The sequence below is a fragment of the Dreissena polymorpha genome, chromosome 1, assembly GCF_020536995.1.
Source record: "Dreissena polymorpha isolate Duluth1 chromosome 1, UMN_Dpol_1.0, whole genome shotgun sequence".
NCBI lineage: Eukaryota > Metazoa > Mollusca > Bivalvia > Myida > Dreissenidae > Dreissena > Dreissena polymorpha.
Window position 1 is genome coordinate 38,669,769 of NC_068355.1, and position 27,527 is coordinate 38,697,295.

General features: G+C 35.3%; 1 protein-coding gene across 1 annotated transcript; it reads left to right on the forward strand.

Moving 5' to 3' along the window:
* The first annotated feature begins 2,786 nt into the window (after positions 1 to 2,786).
* On the forward strand, positions 2,787 to 27,511 carry LOC127865053 (small nuclear ribonucleoprotein F). Its single transcript, XM_052404938.1, has 4 exons — positions 2,787 to 2,892; positions 19,682 to 19,807; positions 26,370 to 26,434; positions 27,018 to 27,511. The coding sequence occupies exons 1-4, from the start codon at positions 2,887 to 2,889 to the stop codon at positions 27,082 to 27,084; spliced, it is 264 nt and encodes an 87-aa protein (XP_052260898.1). The 5' UTR covers positions 2,787 to 2,886; the 3' UTR covers positions 27,085 to 27,511.
* The last annotated feature ends 16 nt before the right edge of the window (positions 27,512 to 27,527 follow it).

A 27,527-nucleotide genomic window follows, 5' to 3' on the forward strand; every position in this document is an offset into this window, starting at 1 on the left:
TTGCAGATTTCAACCTTACTCAAATGGTGACCGAAAACACAAGAGGAAACAACATCTTGGACCACCTTTTCCTGACCTCTAATCATACTCTTTTTAACTCTGTAAAAACTCTTTCAGGTATTGTATTTCAGACCATGATATTGAATCTTTCATTTCAGATCTAAAAGTCAAAATAGCAAAACAGGGTTGTACCGCTGTATAGAAAAGCAGACTGGGATTCTTTTAAAACCTACATGCAAGGAGTGAGTGACAGGGTTCTTGAAAAAGGTGATAGTACCTCGGTAGAAGAACTTTGGTCAATTTTTTCAGATGATATATCAACTGGTATTAAACAATTTATTCCCTCAAAAACTATAGGTACAAAAAGATCACTACCATGGATTACACAACCGATAAAACGACTAATGAGAAAAAGAGATAACCTTTATTTCAGACTTAAAAACAATGGAACACATAAGACCAGGAAAATGTTTCTCAATATCAAAAACCTTATCAAACGAAATAATAAATATATCGAGTCCATTTTAGGCATTGAAGACCCTGACGCCCAAGAAGACAGATCCAACTTTAATTCGAAGAAACTGTATACTCTCTTAAAAAACTCCAAACAAGACGCTCAATGTATATCTACTCTTTTGACAATGTTTCAGGAAAATCAACATCTGTGAATCAAGAAAAGGCCAATGTTTTGAACCAACAGTTCCAATCCGTTTTCACACCTATGTCCCCCGTTACCCTATCCCAATCATGTCTCTCTTTTTTCAGAAATCTTAATGGAATTTCATCTTCATCTTTCAGAAAATTTCCAACAATGCCAAATATCACAGTCAGTGTCAGTGGGGTGCAGAGGTTGCTATCCAATCTTAAACCAGACAAGGCAGCAGGTCCAGACAACATCAAACCTCTTGTTCTTAAAGAATTAAGTACACAAATTTCTCCCACAACACTTCTTTTTCAGAAATCATTGGACTCCGGAATTCTACCAAAAGTATGGACATCTGCAAATGTAATACCACTGTACAAAAAGGGAAACAAAGAAGACCCAGCAAATTACAGACCTATCTCTCTTACCTGTATTTTATGTAAATCCTTAGAACATATAGTTTCCTCAAATCTTTCAGCTCACGTCAATAAATATAACATACTTTATGACTAACAGCATGGCTTCAGAGAAAAGTGTTCCTGCGAAACTCATTGATGACCTGGCACGAAATATGTCATCTGGACAACAAACTGATCTAATATTGCTTGATTTCAGTAAAGCGTTCGACAAAGTGAACCATCATTTTCAAATTACAGGAACATGGTGTGGATAAAGATACTCTCTCATGGATCAAATCATTCGTTATAGGTCGTACTCAACGTGTTGCTCTAGATGGAGAATTATCATCCGAGGTACCAGTGACATCTGGGGTACCACAAGGGTCTGTGCTTGGTCCGTTACTTTTTCTTCTTTATATAAATGACTTACCTAAATCTATTACTTCTCAAGTTCGCTTATTAGCAGATGACACTGCCGTTTATCTAACAATCAACAATATGCATGACTGCCATACTCTACAAGAAGATCTAGATAAATTAATGAAATGGGAACATCTTTGGGACATGGAGTTCAACCCAAGTAAATGCCAAGTTTTAAACATAACCAGAAATAAATCAAAATTCTCTTTTAATTACAGACTCAATAGACAAATACTAGAAACTGTTGACAATGAAAAATACTTAGGTGTGGACATCTCAAAAGACCTTTCCTGGAACACCCATATAAATAGAATTACAAATAACGCTAATAAATCTCTTGGTTTTCTATGCAGGAACATACAGACAAGAAATTCCAACATTCGCCAGCTGGCATACAAGACAATAGTTAGACCACAGGTTGAATATGCTTCTTCCGTATGGAGTCCTCACACTACAAAATATACAAAAAATTGAAAAAGTACAGCGTCGAGCAGTCCGCTGGGTCAAGCATAATTATTCTCCATATGACAGTGTCACCTCCATGCAAAAGGAACTTGGTTGACAGACCCTACAAGACAGACGAAATGACAATAAATTAATAATCTTTTTCAAAATTGTTCGAGGTTTGGTAGCCGTGCCGCTACCATCATATATCGAGCGACCCACCAGATTCACTCGTCACATGCATCCCCTCTCTTTCAGACCGATCCATACCACTGCAAATTATTATAAGTTTTCATTTTTCCCAAGTGCTATTGTGATGTGTAACAACCTCCCTGCCACTACAGTATTACATCCTGATCTTGAAGGGTTTAAGCGGTCCCTGCTTTCCCCTTCTGCCCCTTGAATACCGAGAGACATGTTTTTATCAGCTTTAACTTTAAATCACTTCACCATGCATGATTAATCGAACATACTTTTATCTTTCTCACTTATTCACTTTTAACACTTTTATCTTGCACTGACTGCGCACCTGTCAATTATACCCGCAAGGGGAGTTAGACAGTATATATAGATAGATACATGTATATATATACAAATTCAGGTCGAACCTCAAAGACCTCGTGAAGAGGCCGGTAGGACCTGTAAATAAACTCTGATTCAAAAAAAAAAAAATATATACAAATTATACCACACAAACATGGAAATAGAGAACACGCATATATACACCACATAAATATGGAAACATTGAACTTTGCAACGTTTGTCACGCCATAGAGGTAACACATATACCATACAATACGGCATTTTAATAATACAAGTTCTATAAACTCATTTTACTTTACCCTGACCAATTTGCCTTTCGTTTTTTTTCTTTCCGTATAATTTTCAATAGGGGTAAACACAGAAGCCGCCTAATTACGCATGCGCACAAGATCTCACGCTGATAGTTTTTATCAAGAAATACAAAATTAACACTGCAAGATGACAGTAAGTAAATGATTGTTTGTGAAAATTCTTGTACAACTTTTGAAATTGGGATTTTGTTTATTATATAGTTTGTATTGCAGCGATCATTTTTTATCGTTTCTTGACCGACTCGACTATGTAACGTAATTTCGCGACGTTTCAAATCAAAACGTTTTTTCCCTGCGATTGTGAGTTATATTGTGTTTTATTTTTAAAAACAACGATGGAAATAAATGACACATTTTCTTGCACATTCATTAATGGGTAAATAGATATAATATGATTATAGGTGCTACATTATTTATGGGCAAAAGCTTTTTAAGTTTTTTTGATAACCATGTATTTTTAAAACGAGTCACATGTTCTTTGTTAAAGATCTAGCATCTTATAATTTTTTTGTTTTCTAGCCACAGGAATTTAAAGCTGTTTCGGTGGCTGTGGTATAGTCATACATGCCAGAATTTTTAAGGGTCAAAGCGGGACATTCCATAAAAAATTGTCGGGACATTTGACCAAAAAGCAGGACACCTTAAACGATCTATCATTCCACCATACATGCCAGATGTCCCGATCTCGGAAGGACAGTCCCGCTTTTGGGCCCTTTGTCCCAGCGTCCCGATATGAGACAATTTGTCCCGACGTTCGTTAAAAACAATGTAAGGTCTATAAGTTCCCAATAAAATTCGCTTTTCAAGCTCTTTCTGGCTAAAACTTACCATCGCTAATCCCTTTATTGCCCCCAAATTACAACCCACTTCTACTACTCGAGTGCACCAGTGTTGTTTTTGACACCTTATCAGCGATTTATTGGTAACTTATTGATTTAATCAGCATTCACACCATGGTGTTTTTATGATAGGAGTCGCTAATTGCTATCCAAAGATGTACAGAAATAAACGCCGCCTGCGTTTGTATTTCATGGCCCAATCAAGTACAACAATAATATTATCCTGTGTATTGTACAACCCAAAGTTATAAAACCTGTCAAAACACCGATTTTGTTCATCAAACAAATTGAATGCTGTCCTATACACATTGATGTTTGAAACTTTCTCACAAATTACCTTTCGTTTTCGACGGATTTTCAGAAAATAGTTTGTACATATTGCCAGGGACTACCCTACGGGCGATAATTTCGCTCTAACGCCCGTGATATCGCCCTACGAGCCCAGAAAAGCGAAGATCAAGTCGCCCGATTTTTTTGGTAAACAAGACCGGAAAAGCGAAAATCAAGCCGCCCGATTAATAATAATATTGCCAATGCGTGCTACCGCCCGCAGTCGATTAGCAAGTTTATTGTTTGTTGTTTATCTAACGGTTACACAATTTACCCCCACACGGATCGTTAATTGACCGTGACAAAGCAGTCCCTTAATATTGGTTCCTATAACAACACACTCGTGCCTCTTCGCGCGTGCCGCAAGTTGTCTGATAATAACGTGATAATTGTTTGACCATCCGATAATTGCAGTTTTTTCGCAGACGGCATGGTTAAAGAAAGTCGGTAAAAATAATTAAAGAAAAACAAAATTGATCAAAGGTCTATTAATTACGTAGATCCACGATTAAGTCCAGCGAGTTTTGTCAGTTTGTTAATCCACCGATAATTACGAGTATTAAACACCCGTCTGATATAAACTGCAATCACATTCATTTTTTATATTAACAAGTCTTAATACTACACATAAACATTGAGAAAAATAATTCCTCCATTAGATGTAAATTTTCCGAGTATGAATTAAATTGCTACGTTATGACCTTCGACATTGCAAATGGCGGACTTATTGTAACATTCAACCCGCGTTCAATTCATAGCTGGCAATTCAAATTACAAGTAATGGTGATTAAGTAATGGATGAAGCATTAACTGGTTTTAACAAACATTTGATAAGGTTTGTTAAACCAGATAGCAACAAGAAAAAATGGATTATTAAAGTTAAACAGGTAAGGCATTGTTAAGTGTACATATTTCGGACGTGTATAGTATTCGGATAAACAGTAATAGATATACTAGATGTTCTATGCATTGCGATTGTGTTTTGTTACAAAAGCAGTCATAGGAATGATGGTAATATAATGACGATAAATGTGATGAAAAGGGGCTACCGGCATTGATCTTAAATTACTTAAATAGATAGTAGATTTCAATGAGAATTTATTGTTTTTTACAAATACGCATAGTATAATGATAGAAATAATAAAAGTTGTGAAATGAACATGTTTTGTTTTTGATATTGTTCGCACAAACGTCTCCATGATTTCCAGGTTTTTTTTTGGCCCGATTTTATAGCCGAAATTCGGCTATGTTCCCAATCCCAAAAAGTATACTTTTTTCCCAAAATGTGGCAAAAAATTCCCAATTTCCCACAAAAAAAAAAAAAAAAAAATTTTTTTTTTTTTAGAAAGAAGGCTTATGCATATTTTATCTCAATATCAATTCAATTACATCTAACAAAGTATAATATGATTTTGTTCTTTTTATTTAAATGATTATAAAGAGTTATATCAAATTTAGTATTTCCCTAATCAGTGGACTATTCATGTGGAAAAAAAGGCTAATGAAATTATTTTCCCAATTTCATGAAAATGCCGATAAAAATTCCCAATTCCAAAGCCATGGGCTATCTTCCCAAAAAGTGGAAAAAAAAACCTGATTTCCCAAACTTCTCCCTGTTTCGGAAAAAAGGAGAAGTCACTTCTCCCTATTTTTAAGGCCTAGGGTAGTCCCTGATTGCATCAATCTAAATTTAGAGTTAATTTATGTTTGGTTGAATAAGAATAGTGCTCGATGCGCTCACATCGTGTCACACGATTTACATAGGTTCAAGGGGATATCCCTGCACCAATTGGATGTCAAATCGAGGCAAACGGGGACACCCCACATTTCAGTTCATGGAGTGTGTTTACTTCTGGAAAATGGAGAACGTATGCGTTCACGAAATTCTGAACACACATTTATCATAAATAGTGGGCAGAAATTAAGAGTTTTTGTAAGTAATATACTGATTACTGACTAAAGAAAAGGTGAAATGATTGATTGTTTTAGGTGTCCCGCTTTTTGGTCAAATGTCCCGACAATTTTTAAGGAAAGTCCCGATTTGGACGTGAACAATTCTGGCATGTATGCATTCCACCTTTACTGTAGTCAGTATAGTACTAACAAAAACTCTTGATACTTTTATTCAAGACATAAAACATCTGATATGAAGCATGAAATCTAAAACATAACAATAACAGTTTTATTAAATAGACAATAGCAAACAACGAAGATAATATTCATCTTTTCAGAGTACAAAATATGGAACATTACGACAACAATACTCATTATATTACTTTCAATGGCAAACATTAACACAGGCAGGGCTAGCGCTGGCCCAAAAAATGTTTGAGCCACCCAGATCTAGGGGGTCCAGGGTCCCCCCCCCCCCCCCCCCCCCCCCCCCGGAAATTTTTTGGATCCTAGATTGTCTGTAGTGCGTTCAAAAATCGGCAGAAAGTTGTAACATCAACGACATAGAACTAATTATTTAATTATCACTCTTTAATTTAGATCGATAGTCAGCTTGAAAATAATTAATTTATTGTCACGCTTATTTTCATTTTTAGCTCATCTATTTTTTGAAAAAAAATTATGAGCTATTGTCATCACCTTGGCGTCGGCGTTGGCGTCGGCGTCCGGTTAAGTTTTGCGTTTAGGTCCACTTTTCTCAGAAAGTATCAATGCTATTGCATTCAAACTTGGTACACTTACTTACTATCATGAGGGGACTGGGCAGGCAAAGTTAGATAACTCTGGCGTGCATTTTGACAGAATTATGTGCCCTTTTTATACTTAAAAAATTGAAAATTTTTGTTAAGTTTTGCGTTTAGTTCCACTTTTCTCAGTAAGTATCAATGCTATTGCATTCAAACTTGGTACACTTACTTACTATCATGAGGGGACTGGGCAGGCAAAGTTAGATAACTCTGGCATGCATTTTGACAGAATTATGTGCCCTTTTTATACTTAGAAAATTGACAATTTTGGTTAAGTTTTGTGTTTAGGTCCATTTTTAGCTCATCTATTTTTTGAAAAAAAATTATGAGCTATTGTCATCACCTTGGCGTCGGCGTTGGCGTCGGCGTCCGGTTAAGTTTTGCGTTTAGGTCCACTTTTCTCAGAAAGTATCAATGCTATTGCATTCAAACTTGGTACACTTACTTACTATCATGAGGGGACTGGGCAGGCAAAGTTAGATAACTCTGGCGTGCATTTTGACAGAATTATGTGCCCTTTTTATACTTAAAAAATTGAAAATTTTGGTTAAGTTTTGCGTTTAGTTCCACTTTTCTCAGTAAGTATCAATGCTATTGCATTCAAACTTGGTACACTTACTTACTATCATAAGGGGACTGGGCAGGCAAAGTTAGATAACTCTGGCATGCATTTTGACAGAATTATGTGCCCTTTTTATACTTAGAAAATTGACGATTTTGGTTAAGTTTTGTGTTTAGGTTCATTTTATTCCTTAAGCATCAAAGCTATTGCTTTCATACTTGCAACACTTACTAACTATCATAAGGGGACTGTGCAGGCAAAGTAATGTAACTCTGACTGGCATTTTGACAGAATGCCCTTTTTATACTTAGAAAATTGAAAATTTGATTAAGTTTTGTGTTTAGGTCCACTTTATTCCTACAGTATCAAAGCTATTGCTTTCATACTTGCAAGATTTATGAACTATCATAAGGGGACCGTGCAGGCAAAGTTATGTAACTCTGACTGGCATTTGGACGGAATTATGGGCCCTTTATACTTAGAAAATTGAAAATTTGGTTAAGATTTATGTTTTGGTCCACTTTACCCCTAAAGTATCATAGATATTGCTTTCATACTTGGAACACTCACAAACTATCATAAGGGTACAGTAAAAGGACAAGTTGCATAACTCTGGTTGTCATTGTTACGGAATTATGGCCCTTTTTTGACTTAGTAACTTTTAATATATGGTTAAATTTTGTGTTTCGATCCACTTTACTTCTTAAGTATCAAGGCTATTGCTTTCAAACTTCAAATACTTACATGCTATCATGAGGTTACTGTACCCAGGGGTGTCAATTTTCCGGATTATTCCGGAAATCCGGATTTGAGCCGTCCAGGGTTGATTTTGAGGTGGATATAAATCCGATGAGTTTGTTTAAGGGGGGTGGGGTAGGGACAAAATTCTTTTAGTTCGAGATCATTTCAGAACGAATATTGTTATAGCATCGTCGGCATTCCGGACATTTGCGCTTGGTACCGATTTTATTTATTGATTTCTGATTGGTAAGCGGCTGGCACTGACATGAGCAGTAACTGACAAAGTAAAGCACTGCAATATCATATTTTAAAACAATATGTTAATCAAATTATATATTAACTGCGTATTTGCTAGGTTACTGGTTACTGGTTTACATTTTCTGCAGTCAAACGATATGCATATTTTATTTCATTTGCAAATGATGTATCGGGACATGTTTTCGGACAGTCGTTTTCGGATACGGTATGGTTTGTTGATTTTAATTTAATTTTGAAGTTCTTAATATCATTTGTTTAGAATGACAAATACACATGCGGTGTTACGGATGGTTTGGTTTATAATATTTCGCATTGTACTCACCAGAAATTGCACCTAGAAAAACTATAAAAAAAAGGAACAATAAGCTAGGGCTTGGGGGGGGGGTTGGGCCCTCTCTATCCTTTATCCTACGGCCTCAGACTCTCGGCTTAATTTTCCGGATTTCAAATTTGGGACAATTGACACCCCTGTGTACCTGGCAACTTGAATTTTACTTTGACCTTTGAATGACCTTGACTCTCAAGGTCAAATTATTAAATTTTGCTAAAATTGCCATAACTTCTTTATTCATGATTAGATTTGATTGATACTTTGATGAAACTACTCTTACCTGACATACCACAATAGACTCCACCCAAACCATCCCCCGTGCCCTCACCCCCCCCTCCCCCCCCTCCCCCCCCCCTATTTTTTTTTTTATTTTTAAGATCATCTCACAAATGACCACCACACCCTCACACTATACCCCCACCCCCCCCACCCCCCCCCCCCCCCCCCCCCCCCCCCCCCCCCCCCCCAATGTTTTTTTTTATTTATTTTTTTTTTTTTTTTTTAAGATCATCTCACAAATTACCACCACACCCTCACACTATACCACCCCCCCCCCCCCATTTTTTTTTTTAAAACGGTTATGTTTGAAATACCGTCCAACCATCGCACCCAAACCCCCCCCCCCCCTCTCCCCCCCGATTTTTTTTTTTTTTTTTTTTTTTTCGCTTTTTTGGAAGATAATGTAATAAATGTCCACAACCCCACACTATGCACCCCTCTTCACTCCACTCCTCCCTCCTTTGTGATTGAAAATGAGAGTCCCTTCACCTTTAAAAAGAAAATAGATGAGCGGTCTGCACCCGCAAGGCGGTGCTCTTGTTAATCTTATAATACGACATTTGCGACCGGCCGCTATTTTGTTTGCAGACGACAATATTAACTGTGTATTCAAAGCTCCACCCATTTTTACGTTTCATTCAACAACGTCATTTCATGTATAAGCGAGCTCAGTTTTGATTGGCCAGCTACCATGTGCACTTCAATAACAATAAGGTCAAGCGATGTCTCGATACAGGTGCAGACCGGTTTTCGTTCACTGTTCAAATTGCGAATACTTTCATTGAAACAAAGAGAAAAATATAGAAAACCAGTCTCGGGTTAAAATGGCGGCTGTTTTCAATGAAATTTTACGAGATTTTAGCATTTTCGCAAATCGGATTTTTCTTGAGCCAAATTCTCAATATTTTCGCAAATGGCTCAAGTGGAGAACGACCGCGCGAGCCCTGACACAGGGGAGGCTATCCAGTACACTGAAAGTACGGGTTACAGTAAACTTACTTGTCAATTGTCGCGGCTTAGGGGGCAGTCTACAGTTTTTCTGGAAAATCCCCAGGCCGACAAGCACTGGTCTTCAAAACACCCTCAAAACAAGGCCTTCAGTCACAACCTGAAATTATATTTAGACCATATTCATTGCAGCCCATCAACAGCTAGAAAATAAAGCAAAAAACAATGCAGAAAATGCTCTTTAAATTTATATCTGGGGTAAAATAGACCTTTTTGGGGGTCTCGGAAATTACCCATAAAAAACCCATTTTTAGATAAACCCCGCAATCACATTTAACTTTCCGGGTAAGAATACGCACACAGTCGATAACATGCTTTGCACTATCAAAGCAAATGCTTTCAACCTTACCAAAACAAAATGGGTCATTACCATTGAACTTTTTTGCACTGCTTACTTATTTAAACCCACCGTTGAAATCTGTCAAATGCCGGCAGTTTCAAGCAGAAAGTACATGTGTTTACTTCTCACTCAGCATGTTGTTGTTGTTGACTAAAATTCAGGTCACTTAGTTTCGAATTACTAAAAACATGTGAAATTATTAGAATATTGACCATTTATACTTACATTTCAGCTCCTAGGTAAAAAAACAATTTGTTTTAGGCCATACACCTGAAATTCAGGAAATTGACCGGGGCCAATGCGCAGATAGCTAAAAACTGTAGACTGTCTCCTTAATTGGAGTAGGGTCAAACTGTCATGCAAAGCACCTCGCTGTTTTTAGCTTAATTGGAGTAGGGTTAAACTGTCATGCATACATGTAGCACCTCGTTGTTTTTATTACAATTACACACAATTACACTATACAGGATGGGTATCACTTATTGGACTGTTTGTTGCGATTTTGGTATATTGCACATTCGGATTATCCCGCTAAACATTGAATGTAAAAGACTCATTAATGACATAGAATTAATTTTACAAAACAATTGTTTTGTAAACCGTTTCGAACAAAGACAAAAACAAACACATTTTCAACATTTATTTCATTATAATACAACTATCGATAGCAATAAGCAACCACTATCTTGATGACCACCATGGTGTAAATGCCTGATAAAATCAATAATTGGCCGATAAATCGCTGATAAGGTGTCATAAACATCACTGGTACACACAAGAAGTAGAATCGGATTGTTAATTTGGGGCAATAAAGGGATTAGCGGTGGTAAGTGTTAGCAAAACAGAGCTTGAATAGCGAATTTTATTGGGAACCTATAGACCTTAAATCATTTTTTATGAATGTCTGGACAAATCGTCTCATATCGGGACGCCGGGACAAAGGGCCCAAAAGCGGGACTGTTCGCCGAGATCGGGACGTCTGGCATGTATGGGTATAGTGATGTGGTGTCTGCTAACTGGCTTAGTCACTGGGACTGGGAGGTCTCTGTATTGATCCCTTAACTGGGAGCATTCTTAAGATAACCCTAAAAACATACTATGGCGTACCATTTGGGTTGAAAGTCAAGAAGACCTACAAGGTAAAAAGAGAAATGTATGTCGAAGTACAATAATTGTATGTCGACATACAAATATAAAATACACTTCGAAGTTTATATTTGTACGTCAAAGTACAATTTTTACTTCTACATACATGTTTGTACTTCGATGTACACATTTTCTGAACAGCCAATCAAAACATTTGTCTCTTGAGTCGCTTTTCCTTCAGATTTATTCATAATAAATGTATTAAATCTCTTTTAATTGAGGACAAAATGAATAAAAATATCAGAATGGAAAAAAACACATAGAAGTTTCAAGTATTTAATGCCTTGAAATAGATTATATACACATTTTAAGAAGATTAAACTGTTACCTTTTTAAAATAAAAATTATTCAGCATATTGCAGGGTTCGACACTAAGGCACGTCCGACAGGCATTGTCTAGTAAGATCATGGTCGGGCTAGTAAAACTGCGGGCTAGCTTGTCCGACTGGTCATACATAAAAAAATCTATACTGATTCATATAACTGTTACTAATTGCTGTGAAAACCTTTATTTTTAATGTGTAACAGGGATTTCAAAAGACGCAGAATCCTGCGTTTTGACGCAAGCAAATTAAAAACGACTCGCTTTAGACGCAACCCTTTTTTCTGCCGTGCATCATTTTGACGCATAGAAAATTTGACCTGTGCGTCAGTCAGTTAACATCTCGAGTTCCATGGTAATAAATCCCATTGTGCTCCTAATTGACATTTATGTTTCAGTATTTGAAACTCGGTCTATAATCGAAGGAATAGTCCCCAGGCTTTGTTTATCTAAATCTCATCTCTTCCAATACAAATGTCACCGTCTAAATAGTGCGTGCGCACTAACTGGGTAATTAGCAGCAGTGATTACGTGATTTTCGATTGATAATCCGATATTTGCAGGGTTTTTGCAGATGGCACGGTTAAAGAAAGTAGGCAAAAATAATTAAAGAAAAAACAAAATTGATCAAAGGTCCATTAATTACCTAGATCCATTATTAAGTCCAGCGAGTTTTGTCAGTTTGTTAATCCACCGATAATTACTAGTAACACCCATCCTATATAAACTGGAATCACAGTTCATTTATTATACTAACAAGTCATAATACTTCACATTAACATTGAGAATACACATTTCCTTGATTAGATATAATTCAGGGGTTTTTATCTGATTTTGGGGAAAGGGCCTGGCCTTTTTTTAGGGGAAAAAAATCGCGCGAAACGTCGAATTTTGGGGGAAAAAATTGTGCGAAAAGCTGGATCTTGGGGAAAATAAGCAAAGTCTAAAATAATCAATTTAACATATTTTACTGTTTTTAAAACAAATTCAAGGCAACAGATAATTTAATTATGCAAGATTTTTCTAGTTTCTACAGTGGATCAGGATAACTTATATATTTAAAGGAAAAAAAAAAAAATTTAATTTTTTTTTTTTTTTTTTAGGGGAAAATGAAATCTAGGGGAAATTTTACCAGCTGAGGGGAAAAAAATCCGAGGGGAAAGGGCCGATTTTCGGCGGGTCCCAGAGAAGGAAAAAAACCCTGTAATTTATCCGAGTAGAATTAAATTGCTATGTCATGACCTTCGACATTGTAAATGCCGGACGTATTGTAAATTAACAGTCAACCCGCGTTCAATTCAAGCTGGCAATTCAACAACAACAGATTCAAATTACAAGTAATGGTTATTCAATAATGGAGAAAGCATTAACTGGATTTAACAAACATTTGATTAGGTATGTTAAACCAGATAACAACAAGGAAAATTTGGATTATTAAAGTTAAACTACTGCAGGTAATTAAATTCTTAAGTGTGCATATTTCGGACATGTATAGTATTCGGATAAACAGTAATAGATATTCTACATGTTCCATGCAGTTAGATTGTGTTTTGTTACAAAAGCTATCATAGGGATGATGATAATAAACATGTAATGATGATAAATATGTGATGAAAAGGTGCTACCGGTACATATCTTAAATTACTTAAATGTGTTAAAAGACTTAAATGTGTTATGATGAAGTAGATTTTAATGAGCATTTATTGTTTTTACAAATAAACATAGTATAGTGATAGAAATAATAAAACTTGTGAAAGGAACAGGTTTTGTTTTTGAAAAACTTAGTCGATATTGTTTGCACAAATTATTTATATTTTGTCATTATCTTTGTGTACCAATTCATTAAAATATGTTGTGTTATGTATCCTGGTATTGTTATTTAATAATTAAAGCATTATAACTTTTTAAGATATTGTGTTACTCTTAGAGCATCTTTTTATCTGAAAAAAATGAATAATACAGACAAAAACACAATTAACGCGCTTCAAAATTGACCCCAGCATTTTTCAATTTGACTCCTCAAAATTTCAATCCAGGGGTCATTGACTCCTGGTTTGTAAAATCTATTGAAATCCCTGGTGTAAAATTACTCTCGTATCCGTTATTTACATTAAAACAAAACTAGTGTATTTAAATAAACACAGAGCATTCACATGATTCATCGCTATTTTTAGACGCAAAGAAGAGCTTCCTTCAGAAATTGCCTGTTTCCATTGGTCAAGTTGTCATGCATATTAATGATTTTTTGCAGTGTTGTAAAACTGAAGAGCATGATTTTATGACTTCTATTGAAAATCGGTATCATCAATGGAAACATTTTTTTGTAGCAGACAAGAGAATGTAATTTAAAGAATGGCTTTGTTCAAGTTTGGATTTTCGTCCGACAAATCAGTTAATAAAACAGGGCTTCCCCTGGCTCAACAATTTCGTTAGCCAAATTCGCCTTGCTATGTCAAAATTCTTCTATTTTTGGCTATTTTATAAGTTTTAATGATAAAAAAGTTGTAGCCAAATAGAATTTTCTTTAGCCAAAACGGTCAATTTGTAGCCATTGGCTAATTTGGCGAATGGCAGAGTAAGCCCTGTAAAAAAGAATCCGACGCTTAAACTGACACGAAACTTTAATGTGAAGAAACACAAAAAACGTCAATTGTATCCTAGATGGAAAATCGAGTCAGTTCCCATGGCTTGACTTTGACGAAGAAAAGCAAAAAAAAAAGTTTTATTTTATTGTTTTACTCTATGCATCAAAAAAATCTGTTCACTGATTATTTACTGATAAATCCTGATTAAACAGTTACATGACACAATGGTGTTTATTTACTATGTCATTTATGATCTAGTAGACATCAGGTTCGGGCTAGTACATTTTAAGAGGAGCTGGTCCGACGGTCTTGCTGTCGAACCCTGCATATTGTGAGTATTTATTGATCATGCGGGGCGGAGTATCACGACTGTCAAGCGCATTACTGTGTAGGAAATTCCCAACGGTAACCAAACAGTTACCAAACATTAACGGGATAAATAATGTATAATAATCTCCCCGTTGGTCGTATTTTGTGATAACCATAACTTACATAAGTCAGAGGTTAAGTCTGCCACGCCAGGTCAATAAATACGCACAATATCTATGAGTTAGCGGTTGATAGTCGCATAATTTGGTATAAATTATAATAATAATAATGTTTAATAAATACGCACAATATTTATGAGTAAGTGATCGCTGGTCGCATAATTTAGTATAAATAATAATAATGTTCAATGTCAAATATCTCTAAAAGCAACAGATGTAAGGTGTCTTCTGATTGGCTAACACTCAAGGGTCAGTGAAAATTGTACCTCGAAGTACATTTCTCGTTCTACCTAGTAAGTCTTGTAGACTTTTCGACGTCATGGTACGTCGTATAGACACTAAGTACTGGTCCTACCCAGGAAACAGTTTGTTTCATCAAATGTCTCAATTCAACTTGACAGCTTGCTTAAGAAGTTGCATTTAGCATACAGTTACTGATTTAACATAATCAAAATCATGTGATGAGTCAAATCAATTTTGATTGACAAATTTGACAGGATTTTTTCAAAATCCAATAAGTCTTAGACTGTCAATTTAACGCAAAGATTGTTGAGATAGGTCAGTATTGACCTGTGACATTTACAGTTAAAATTGTATACACCTTCATGTGTGCACTGGTGCGTTTCGGCAGTTCAAAGCAATTTCAAGAGAGAATGTTAACACCCAAAATGACCTGCACCCGATTGTATAAACGCTGGTTAAAGTTACCGCTCTGTAACATTCAAACCTTGGTAAGTTTGCGGTTATTCAGGTATAGTAACCTTCAAGGTAACTCGATTGTATAAACACGATATACCGCAAAGTAACCTAACCGCGCATAGTGGAATTTAACCACCGGTAACTTTAACCAAAACATTCCCACAATGCATTTTCTAATGACGTAATTTTCGCGCGAAGTATCACGCTTATAAACAGCGACGTGTATTTTTTTTTATCAAATTCATTTACAAATGAATTCACAATAAAATAAAGTGTAAATTTTAACTATGAGTTCATCAAAATGACCAGGGACAAATTGATGTCGGGATTTGCATCATTTAGCGGAATCCCTGGTGCTTCCAAACTGCAAGAGAGTGCTTACAAAGACGTCTATTCTTCTAGTTGTTCTAGATGTAACATAAAAATAATACATGGTCGTCGTAACATGCTAAACTATTCTTCTAATTTGGCTTATGTTTACAATAAACTTACTTACTTTCTTGTACAATAAGGGAATTTACCATAGACAAATAAAACATTGTTCAAGTTTAAATATATCTTTGTATGCAGAAATCTGCAAATGCAACCGAGTTCACCAACGGCTATTATTTGTGTCGTGTTCTGAGAAAACTGGGCATAATGCATGTGCGTAAAGTGTCGTCCCATATTAGCTTGTTAAGTTCGCACAGGCTAATCAGGGACGACACTTTCCGCCAAAAATTGATTTTTGCTAAGAAGGGACTTCATTGTAACAAAAAATGTCATAAAAGCGGAAAGTGTCGTCCCTGATTAGCCTGTGCGAACTGCACAGGCTAATATGGGACGACACTTTAAGCACATGCATTATGCCCATTTTTCTCAGAACACGACACATTTGATAAACTGCTCCGGTTCATTTTAACAGCAGTAATGCTCATAGAGTACATGACGTAGCGTGTGACTTAGAAGAAAGTTTATTGAGTTCTCATTTGAATATAATGATATGATGGCATAAGGGTCTTTATTTAACTATGCTAAAAAAATTATCAAAGACCCTTGATGCAAACTCGTCAATTATTGAATTAAATGGATTATTTATGGACTTTAAAGGATTATTAAAGGTAAGATACTAGTTCGAACGTGTTTTGTTTTTTGTTTGTACTTTTGTTGTTCCCTGTTCTCGTGGGCGACATTGATGCATCGGATCACACACGGCATACCCATAACAGAATATAAGAAACACGTTCTGTGTGTCCTTAAATTCGTCGTCCGAAGTCGGAAATCGTATTGCCCTGTATATTAAGTCAAATAAAGTGTCAGTCGCTGCAATTTGTTGTTTACTCGTCGAAATTGTGAAGGTCGTCGATGGTTAGCTTTTATAATGTCGCGCGCCGCGGCCATTTTGTGTAAGTTAACTCTCGGTTACTTGTACTTACCCACCTAGGGAAGCAGGGTATGTTTTAACTGGGTTTTAACCGATCGGTATAACTAACCAAATTTTATACAAACGCTTACCGACCAGTAACCAACATGTTACCGACTTTTAACCGCCGGTATGTGGTTAACCGCCGGTTTAACTGTTTATACAATCGGGTGCTGATGTTTGGCAAGAGGAGTTATTGTTTATCGCAATACAAAGGTGTTACAGTGATGTACAATAAAACCAAACAATCTGGTCAAAACTGGATTGTGAATGTCGGATTAAACAGAAAATTAACGTGGGTGAAAAAAGGGTAAAATACAAGCTTGTACCTGATTTTATCTCCGCAAATTCTCAGATTAAAACATGTAATTTGGGGATTATGCTCGTCACATTCTTGGGAGCCATAACCATAGCTGATTTGTGATATATTGGACAAAGCAATATAACGGACAGTGATATATTGGAGTCAATTTTCAACTATAAATCAGCGATTTTTTTTCTCATTTTCTGAAGGGGAAAAAAATTAGTTTTTTGGGGAAAAAATATACTTTTCAGGTGGGGGACTACCGCCGAAATTCGGCGACAGATTTGATAGATTGAGGGCCCTGGTTGAATTTATAGAATGAAATAAATTCGAAACTAAACAAACAGAGGCAGAACATGGACAGGATAAGTATACAAGGGAGGTAATTGCATTGCCAAAATATATATCGCATGTCGAAACATTTTATTAAACATGTTAGCTTTTTTTTGCGAGCTTTTTATTGAGACAAAGGAACATGAAGCACTATTATTTGATGATAGAATTTCTTAATGTTGCTCCAACTCATTAGAGTTTTGAAGCATGTTTTGGATTGCAAGTTTGATTATGCTCATTTAGAATTAAAAAAACATTTATAGTAGTGTGTACGAATTAAACAACGCTTTATGAATAATAGAATACATGTTTTGTCCAAATAATGCACGAAATGCACAATTTTCACGAGGATTAAACCAGTGGTTATCATTAGTCTTCTACATGTAAGTAACTTGCCAAGATTTCATCGTTAAGTTGTACACCATAGGTCACAAAGCCAACAAACCGTCACAAAACCACACGCTTATGGCCGTTATGTCACTCACCTGCATCATTTTACTGCAGGTATTGAACGCCTATGAGTGCTGTCGCTCATGCAAAGCATGCGCTCTCATTGGCCAATATCGATTTTCCAATAGAACGACGCTTTGTTGGGTAAAGGAGACATGTTGTTGACAGAAGATCAGTAATTGGCTCTCAAAATATTTGGCGAAGTCAATAGCGCTTTAATCTTAAGAATGGCTAGTTGCAATTATTGAAAAAAACACTATAATCATAATATTTGAAGCGAAATTTCAAATTCAAGCCCCTCGGCGAGGGACCATTCAATGGCCTGTGAAAGGACTGTTCCAGCAATTATTTTCTTATTTAAAAAGTTAAAAGGCACTTTACCGATCTAGTCCAAATAATAAGACGTACATTCTGTCATCTTTCCATTTTTTAGACTCTTAAGTTGAGTAATATCATTAAGATCAAAGCAATATCGCTTCGCCAACAATTTACGATCCTCTTTCATTGACATGTATCTCTTATCCCAATTAAAGCTCGCCTAAAGCCAAAGCGTTGATGTATTTGAAAATCATTATTGTCCTATGAGAGCACAGGCTTTGCATATACTATAGACTGAGTTTCCAAAACTGAGGCATTAATGTTAATAAAAAGCATAACAGGATATATTACCAAGTAACTCGACAATTAAAATGACATGCGGGTCAAATTTTTGGTGCCTCAAAATGAAGCACGGCAGAAAAAATAATAGGGTGAAAAGCGAGTAATTTTCAATGTGCTTGCGTCAAAACGCAGTTTTCTGGGTCTATTCAATTCCCTGACTATGAATTATATGTATGTAGTACTCATTAAAGCTCATAGCATTCAAGAAGAACCAGTTAAACTTAAAAGAATATGTAGATGGCTTTGTGCAATTATGTACCCAGCTATTAAAAGAGCCATAATTCCCAAATCTGAAGACTCGAGGGGGGGGGGGGGGACACTGACACTCAACATTTAAGCTAAAAAGCATATTCAATAATATTTAGATGGATTTTTATGTCCCCCACTATAGTAGTGGGGGACATATTGTTTTTGCCCTGTCTGTTGGTATGTTGGTCTGTTTGCGCCAACTTTAACATTTTGCAATAACTTTTGTTATATTGAAGATAGCAACTTCATATTTGGCATGCATGTGTATCTCATGAAGCTGCACATTTTGAGTGGTAAAAGGTCAAGGTCATCGTTCAAGGTCAGAGGTCAAATATATGTGGCCAAAATCGCTCATTTTATGAATACTTTTGCAATATTGAAGATAGCAACTTGATATTTGGCATGCATGTGTATCTCATGGAGATGCACATTTTGAGTGGTGAAAGGTCAAGGTCATCCTTCAAGGTCAGAGGTCAAATATATGTGGCCCAAATCGCTTTTTTTATAAATACTTTTGCAATATTAAAGATAGCAACTTGATATTTGGCATGCATGTGCATCTCATGGAGCTGCACATTTTGAGTGGTGAAATGTCAAGGTCATCCTTCAAGGTCAGAGGTCAAATATATGTGGCCCAAATCGCTTATTTTATGAATACTTTTGCAATATTGAAGATAGCAACTTGATATTTGGCATGCATGTGTATCTCATGGAGCTGCACATTTTGAGTGGTGAAAGGTCAAGGTTATCCTTCACAAGGTCAAGGTCATCCTTCAAGGTCAAACGTCATATAGGGGGACATTGTGTTTCACAAACGCATCTTGTTGCAATTGCAAATGTATGAATAAACAAACATAAATGAATAGTCGTCATGAAATATTATTTCTTCTATTTCAGGCACTTCCTATGAACCCGAAGCCATTCCTGAATGGGCTTACAGGAAAACCAGTGCTGGTGAAACTCAAGTGGGGCATGGAGTACAAAGGCTACCTGGTCTCTGTCGACGGATACATGAATCTACAGGTATTTCACTTCAAAGCAGCTGAACAAGATTTTGTTATACAAAATATACTTTAGCAGAAATTGTTTCTAATGTCCATTTTGAAAATAAACCTTAAAAAATGCTTGCAATCAGATAAACAAATACTATGTGGTGATATTTTATGGCATCGTTTATGTATGACAGCCGCCCTTGATAGTTTTTACTTTGTTTGTATCGAATACCCTGGAACACGATTATTGTATGAATTTCTTAACAACGGTATTAAATAGTTTGAATTGAATGTTGGTTAATATAATATTTAAATTACATTGAATGAAAATTTTATAGTATTTTTTAGCTCACCTGAGCACAACATGCTCATGGTGAGCTTTTGTGATCGCCTTTTGTCCGTTATGCGTTGTCCGTCATGCGACGTCAACATTTGCCTTGTTCACTCTCTAGAGGCCACATTTATTGTCCAATCTTCATAAAATTTGCTCAGAAGATTGGTTTCAATGATATCTTGGATGAGTTCGAAAATGGTTACGTTTGCTTGAAAAACATGGCTGCCAAGGGGCGGGGCATTTTTCCTTAAATGGCTATATATGGCTATAGCAAAATCTTGTTAACACTCTAGAGGCCACATTTATTGTCCGATCCTCATGAAACTTGGTCAGAAGATTCATCCCAATGATATCTTGGACGAGTTCGAAAATGATGTCGGTTGGTTGAAAAACATGGCCGCCAGGGGGCGGGGCATGTTTCCTTATATGGCTATAGTAAAACCTTGTTAACACTCTTAGGCCACATTTATTTTGAATCTTCATGAAACTTGTTCAGAAGCTTTGTCCCAATTATATCTTGGATGAGTTCAGAAATGGTAACCTTTGCTTTAAAAACATGGCTGCCAAGGGGCGGGGCATTTTTCCTTATATGGCTATAGTAAAATCTTGTTAACACTCTAGAGGCCACATTTATTGTCCAATCTTAATGAAACTCGCTCAGAAGATTCATCCCAATAATATCTTTGACGAGTTCGAAAATGATGCCGGTTGGTTGAAAAACATGGCCGCCAGGGGGCATGGCCTTTTTCCTTATATGGCTATAGTAAAACCTTGTTAACTCTCTAGAGGCCACATTTATTGTCCCATCTTGATGAAATTTGGTCAGAAGATTTGTCTTATTTGGAAATGACAGTTGAGTTCGAAAATGGTTCGGATCGGTAAAAAAGCATGGCCGCTTTTATATTTATATTTACAGTCAATCTTGTATTAAGAGACCACTCAAGGGAGTTATGAAAAGTGGTCTCTTAATAAAATGGTCTTTAAATAAAAAAGGCCATTCTGGAAGAATGCTTACCCTCAATTTTAATCTATATGAAGGATAATCCCTTTTGTCAACAATGATTTTAACTTTTATAATAAAATGAATAAAAAAACACTATACATAAACCATATTTTACTTATAATGTGTTTTATTTTTTCACTTATTATAAATTATCATATATTATAAATGAATTGTGTGTACATATTTATTTGCAAAAACAACATAGACAAGGAAATATTTTTCGCGTTTTTTTCACCTGACACATAATTTTCCACGTCTTCAAGCACCTCGGCTTTACGTTTAAGAATGTTCTGAATTTGAGTTTTACCGACTCCAAACTCATCTGCAATTTTACGTGCACTTTTATTCTTTGACAATTCCAAAACCCGAATTTTCTCGTTCAACGTTAACACTTTTCGTTTTGACATTTTAATTTCTGCATGTACGCTTAAGGAAATCTGACTCGATTATGATACATAATGAGCTGAAAAAATTAAAACACGTCAATTTAAAACAAACAAACAGACTTGATTGGAAAATTTATTAAGTAAATAACAATGTGATTGGCTAACAAATATCTACTAATTAGCATAATTACAAATTGGTAATGTACGGATTTCTGCATCTGTTATCTATACTCGAGAAAAATCGGCGTTGTCTCTTAACGTTCCACATAGTAAACTATTTAAGCTGTAGACTGTGCGTAAAACGTTCCTCTATTATTGAACTCAATAAATTGATATGCAGTCTACAACAATACCGGTCAGAACCGGTCAACGAGACAAAGCATAATCATAATGGTTGGTGTGAAAACAAAGCAGCGGTGTAACAGTACATCTTATCGGCTTAGATAAACAATTAACACGGATTTGTCCCTGAACGATCAATACATTAACCACTTTTACATCCTAGTGGTCGCTTAATTCAATATTTGGACATCAAAATACATAGAAATCAGCGGTCGCTGGTCGCGTAAGACAAAAGTCGCTGAATACAATATCATTATATAGCGAAAAAGCTCCGTGGCATTTCAAAATGGTCGCATAAGACAAAGGTCGCTTAATACAAGTGGTCGCATCCACAAGATTGACTGTATATAGTAATAAAAGCTTTTGAACACTATATACAGAGCTCCAGATAAGGGTCGTATTTTCGTAATAACGAATTATTTTCAAGTCCGTTACGTATTTATTTTAAAATCTTGTTGTACCATTAAGAGTTACAAAATCAAGTTACGAATATTATTTTTACATCGATTTATTGAGGTCTTATGCGTATTAAAGATCTTTTCGGTGCTTATATAGAATGGTTATCGGGTTAGTTTAACAAAGCGCATTTTTTCCAATAAAAACGGCGTGTACAGTCTATTTGTCAAATTCCCATGGCTAATCGTTGAAAAGATTGAAGGGGAGACGTGTTGTTATTGTGAAATACGTAAAATTTCATCGAAGGCATGCAATATAAGCACAGTTTGGGCATATGAAGGTATTTGAAAAATAAAATTGTATAATACTGAATAGACACTGTTGAACTCGTATAAAAAAAGTTGCTACATGTAGTTATGTTTATTTTGATTTTTTGCATGAAAATAACCATTATTATTTATTTTTAGGTCATTTAGAAAAGTATAGAATTATTTTCCAAAACTTAGTAGTAACGTTAAGAATAAAACTTCAGAGTTAAGAATTCTTTTTGAAAATCTGGTAGTAGCGTTAAGAATTTCACAAAACCTTATCAGGAGCTCTGTATATAGTTTATCATGTCAAGGGAAGTAACTGCAAATGAAAAACTATGTTGAATTGACAGAGTTGTCTCCCTTTTTAAAATATTTGTTTTAAGCACAAGAAGATAAAGTGGAATTAATTATAAATGATAGTTTTACATTCTGGAAGATAGCAAACTTTTGAATATGTTTTTTATTGTTTGATGATTCTGTACAATATGGCATTCTTTTGTAAAGCAATTAAAGCGAGACTGTACGATTTTTATATGTGTTAAATTGTAATATATTGGTAAATACATGTTACAATAACTCAAAATATGCAAGATATTGAAGACGAAATTCATAAAATGCAGCAAAGACAAATTAGCGCCCCAAGCCGATGGTGACGAAGATATTTCCAGCGCCCTCACACTACTTTGGGGGAAGGGGTCCGCAGCCCGTAGGAGGGGGAATTTTTTTGGAAATGGGGAAATTTTTATAAAAAAAACAACAACTGTGTTTTACTGTTATAAATATATATTTCTATATATGTGACTGTCTATAAACAGAAAGGTGGACTTTTACTCAATCTACATAACAGTAATCTAATTTAAATGTGGGTCAAGAGGTAGGCTTTTTTTCTTACCACAACACTTAATTGAATATTTAACTCAATGAGAATGTCATTATTTTCAGGTATCAGCAGTGTGAAATGCATAACGACATAGTACTAACTTTTAGATATAGTTCTTAACAAGATGTTTGATCAAGATTGTCTTTATCTGTAAATTACTGTACAAATAAATATTCTTTGAAAACTAAAGACTGCATTTTGAATAAAGCATTTATTGACTAGAATAAATGTAAATGAAACAAAACATTAACACAAATAACAGTTCTGAACGATTCAGACGCTTTAAGCAGTTGCGTAAATTTTGGACATTAAATTTGGACGCGGATTTTATAACAGAAAAAAGTTTTTTGTGATTTTTTTTTACATTTTCTGAGGGGAAAAAAATCTGTTTTGGGGGGAAAAAATATACTTTTCAGGTGGGGGACTGCAGCCGAAATTCGGCGGCAGATTTGATAGATTGAGGGCCCTGATTTCGTACATATTTTCCTACAATAACCGAAGAATTTGTCTTTTTATTAGGATCGGAGTTAGTGTTTGTGTGAATGGACATCGCTGCAGGAATTTAAAAACAACCATTAAACTAAATTAAGATTCACATCGTACATGCATGATATATATTCTGGCGAATTCGACTGTACAGACATTTTCAATTTCAGAATTAAATATCTCGCTTATTTCGCATTTTTCGACACATGTTCTTCTTAAGTTTTATTTTTAATTATATTGAAATGTATGACCTTGTTAACACTCTAGAGGTCACATTTATTTTCTGATCATCATCAAACTTGGTCTGAAGATTTGTCCAAAGATATCTTGGATGAGTTCGATAATTTTCATAATTAACAACTGTTTTAGTCATTATTACTTATGGTAAGCCTATCAACTAAGAGAATTTTCATAATTAACAACTGTTTTAGTCATTATTACTTATGGTAAGCCTATCAACAAAGAGGAAGCTGAAATGAAGACAACATATACCTACACAATTTTGCAGTATCTATCTCCATTGTTTAACCTGCTGAGTCATATTTCCCAATCTATTTTTAGTTCTGCTCTAGAATTTGTTAGACCCCAGATATTGATCATGGCAGTGTGTAACTATTTACCACTCTGCTTACTGACCCTCTCACTGTGCTGTATGCCAGATGTTAATATCAGTGGTCAGTAATCAAAGCTGGTTGAACTGTTTGATATATTTTCTTTCACAGTGGGAGTATTTAATGCATGTTTTTAACAATTAACAAAAAAATATGTAATTTAAATGGGAAATTCATATCAAAACAAGATTCCATAATGATTCACTCTATATAATCATATTAAAGATATGTTAGCAAATATCAAGTTGATAGTCTATGAAAACAATAAGGAAATAATTTCAATTATGAGTTTCTGGAGATAAAAAACAAATTCAGAATAATCTTCAAAATCAAGATTTACCTTTCTTATTTGTGGAGTTCATTTATCAAGATTAATCATTTTCAGGCTTAATGTATATAAATGATGTCAGAAAATTGAAAATAAAATGGTAATGAATGATACACAATATTAATGAAATGAAAAATAAAATTGATACATTTTCATATTTCTAAATTGTTTAGTGTAAAACAGTCTACTGTTGAATAATATGTTTATAAAATGATTCAAGTAAACTGCAATACCTTTACTTAATTGAATTACAACCAGTCAGCAGTGTCATCCTGACCGGAAATAAGCGATTGTGGAATAAATATTTCCGCATTACATAAGTGCTCACAAAGTTACATAACTTGTAACCATCCCGTGACTAGTTCACGTGCGTGTAAACGAGACCGCACTACCACACCTGGATACAACATTTGAGTTCGAAAATGGTTTGGATCTATAAAAAAACATGGCCGCCAGGGGGGGGGGGGTCTGTTTCCTTATATTTATTTAGTAAAAAAGCTTGTGAACACTCTAGAAGTCACATTTTTTACTTAATCATCATAAAATTTTGTCAAAACATTAGTTATGTGGATGTCTCCGGCGAGTTTGAAAATGGTCGTGATAAGTGGAAAAACATGGGCACCAGGCAATGGGGCAGTTTTCTTTATATATATATAGTGAAAACAAGTGAACAGTCTAGAAGACATTATCTTCATGAAATTTGGACATATCTTGGAAGAGTTCAAAAATGGTTCAGCTCTGTTAAAAAAAACATGGCCGCCAGAGGGCCATTTGTTGTTCAATCTTCATTAAACTTGGTTAGAACATTTGTTTCATTGATATCTTGGGCTGCAAAGAACAGGTCATTTCTTTTTATCTCAGGTGAGCGACTTTTGGCCTTTCAGGCCCTCTTGTTTTAGAAAAGTAAAACATCAAAATTTTGTAAAAATGATGTGATTTTTCCAATTCAGAGGGCAAATGTCCAATTCTGGAATTGTTTAGAAAAAACACTTTGCTTTCTGATAGATTATGAGGTGTTGTTAGATTATTTAAATCTAATGTTCAGCAGAAATCATTGTGGTCCCCGTGGTGTAAAGAGTATGGTGTCCGCCTAGATGTCGGGAGGTCACAGGTTCGATCCCCACTATGGGAGCGTTCTTTAGATCTTCTCCATATATAGTCACCAAGTACTGGTTCTAGGCTCAGGAAACAGACTCGAGAACGTTTCAAGTCTTAGGCTTTCTATGCAATTGAGCTAAAATAAATAGGTTTCTAAATAATGGTCAGTTCTTATAAAATTCTACAGATTATATTATTGTATTGGGCAAGCAGCATTTATAATCAGGGATGTGATTTTTCCTCTTTTCAGCTGATTTCCTCCCTTTCAATGTTGAACTTATTTTACAAATAGTTATAAACTTTGCTTGATCTATGTAAAAACAAAGAGTTTACTTGAACCCTGTAAGGGGGGTAGGGCATTTTCCTCCCTGTGGTGGTTCTTAATTCACACCCTTGATAATTGTCAAATCTTTTTCAGCTTGCAAACACAGAAGAATTGATTGACGGGACTCTGACGGGCAATTTGGGAGAGGTCTTGATAAGGTAAGGATAAAGAGCGGACATTAAATTAAAAAGCAGAGAACGCTTGCAGTTTTAATAGCTTCTTAAATATATTTTTCTTGAATTAATATGTTTAACGATATGTTTTGTATATATTTCTTCTGTAAAAAATATTACTAATATATTTGGATGATATTGTGAAATTATAATACTACATTACTAAAACAGCCTATAAAATGTGATAAGAGAACACAATAAATGCAACTTTTGAAATCACACCATTTAATTATCTCGCCTGTTTTCGGAGAAAACCCGAGGTTTTGTCATAGCCAGCTCGCCGTCAGCTTGGTGCTAAAACCTTAACATTTTGTTAAGGTTTTTAACATGGGCTCTAAAATCGAAGTGCTTCAACCTACAACTTTGAAACTTCATATGTAGCTGCACCTTGATGAGTTCTACATGCACACCCATATTTGGGTCACTAGGTCAAAGGTCAAGGTCACTGTGACCTCTAAATAAAATAAAAAAATCAGTCAAGCTTTCATTTATTCAAAACTGCTACCAAAGCCCCCGTTATGCGGTGCTCTTGTTATTGCTTTGAATTAATGACATTCAATCGTTGCAGGTGCAATAACGTTCTATACGTTCGTGGAGTGGAGGAAGAGGACGAGGAAGGAGAGATGAAGGACTGATCTACCGTGACTGATTTATGATTAATTGTAACATTGATCCACATACGGTTGAACATCTGTACATATGCATTGATCAACATTTTATTCTTGGATTAAGAGATCATGATGCAACTCCAGGTCTTACATCTAGTTTGTTATTGTTGTCATTTTTATGCGCTTAAGACAGTTTAATTCTTGTACAATTTTTTAAAGAAAAGACAACGGTAAGTGAAAGGAAAAAAGAAACTATTAACCATTCAAAAATGGAATTTTTAGGCTCGTATGTTAGCCTAGGGAATAATATTTGTTCATCTGTTATGTGAAACCATTTAGTAAATAACGGTTTCAGGATTTGAAATAAAACTGTTGAGTTTAAAGACAAACATTTGATATTGTTAACTGACCAATAATGTTTTTGTTTTGCTAATAAAGAATAGGTGAAACAAAATTGTGTTTATTTAACC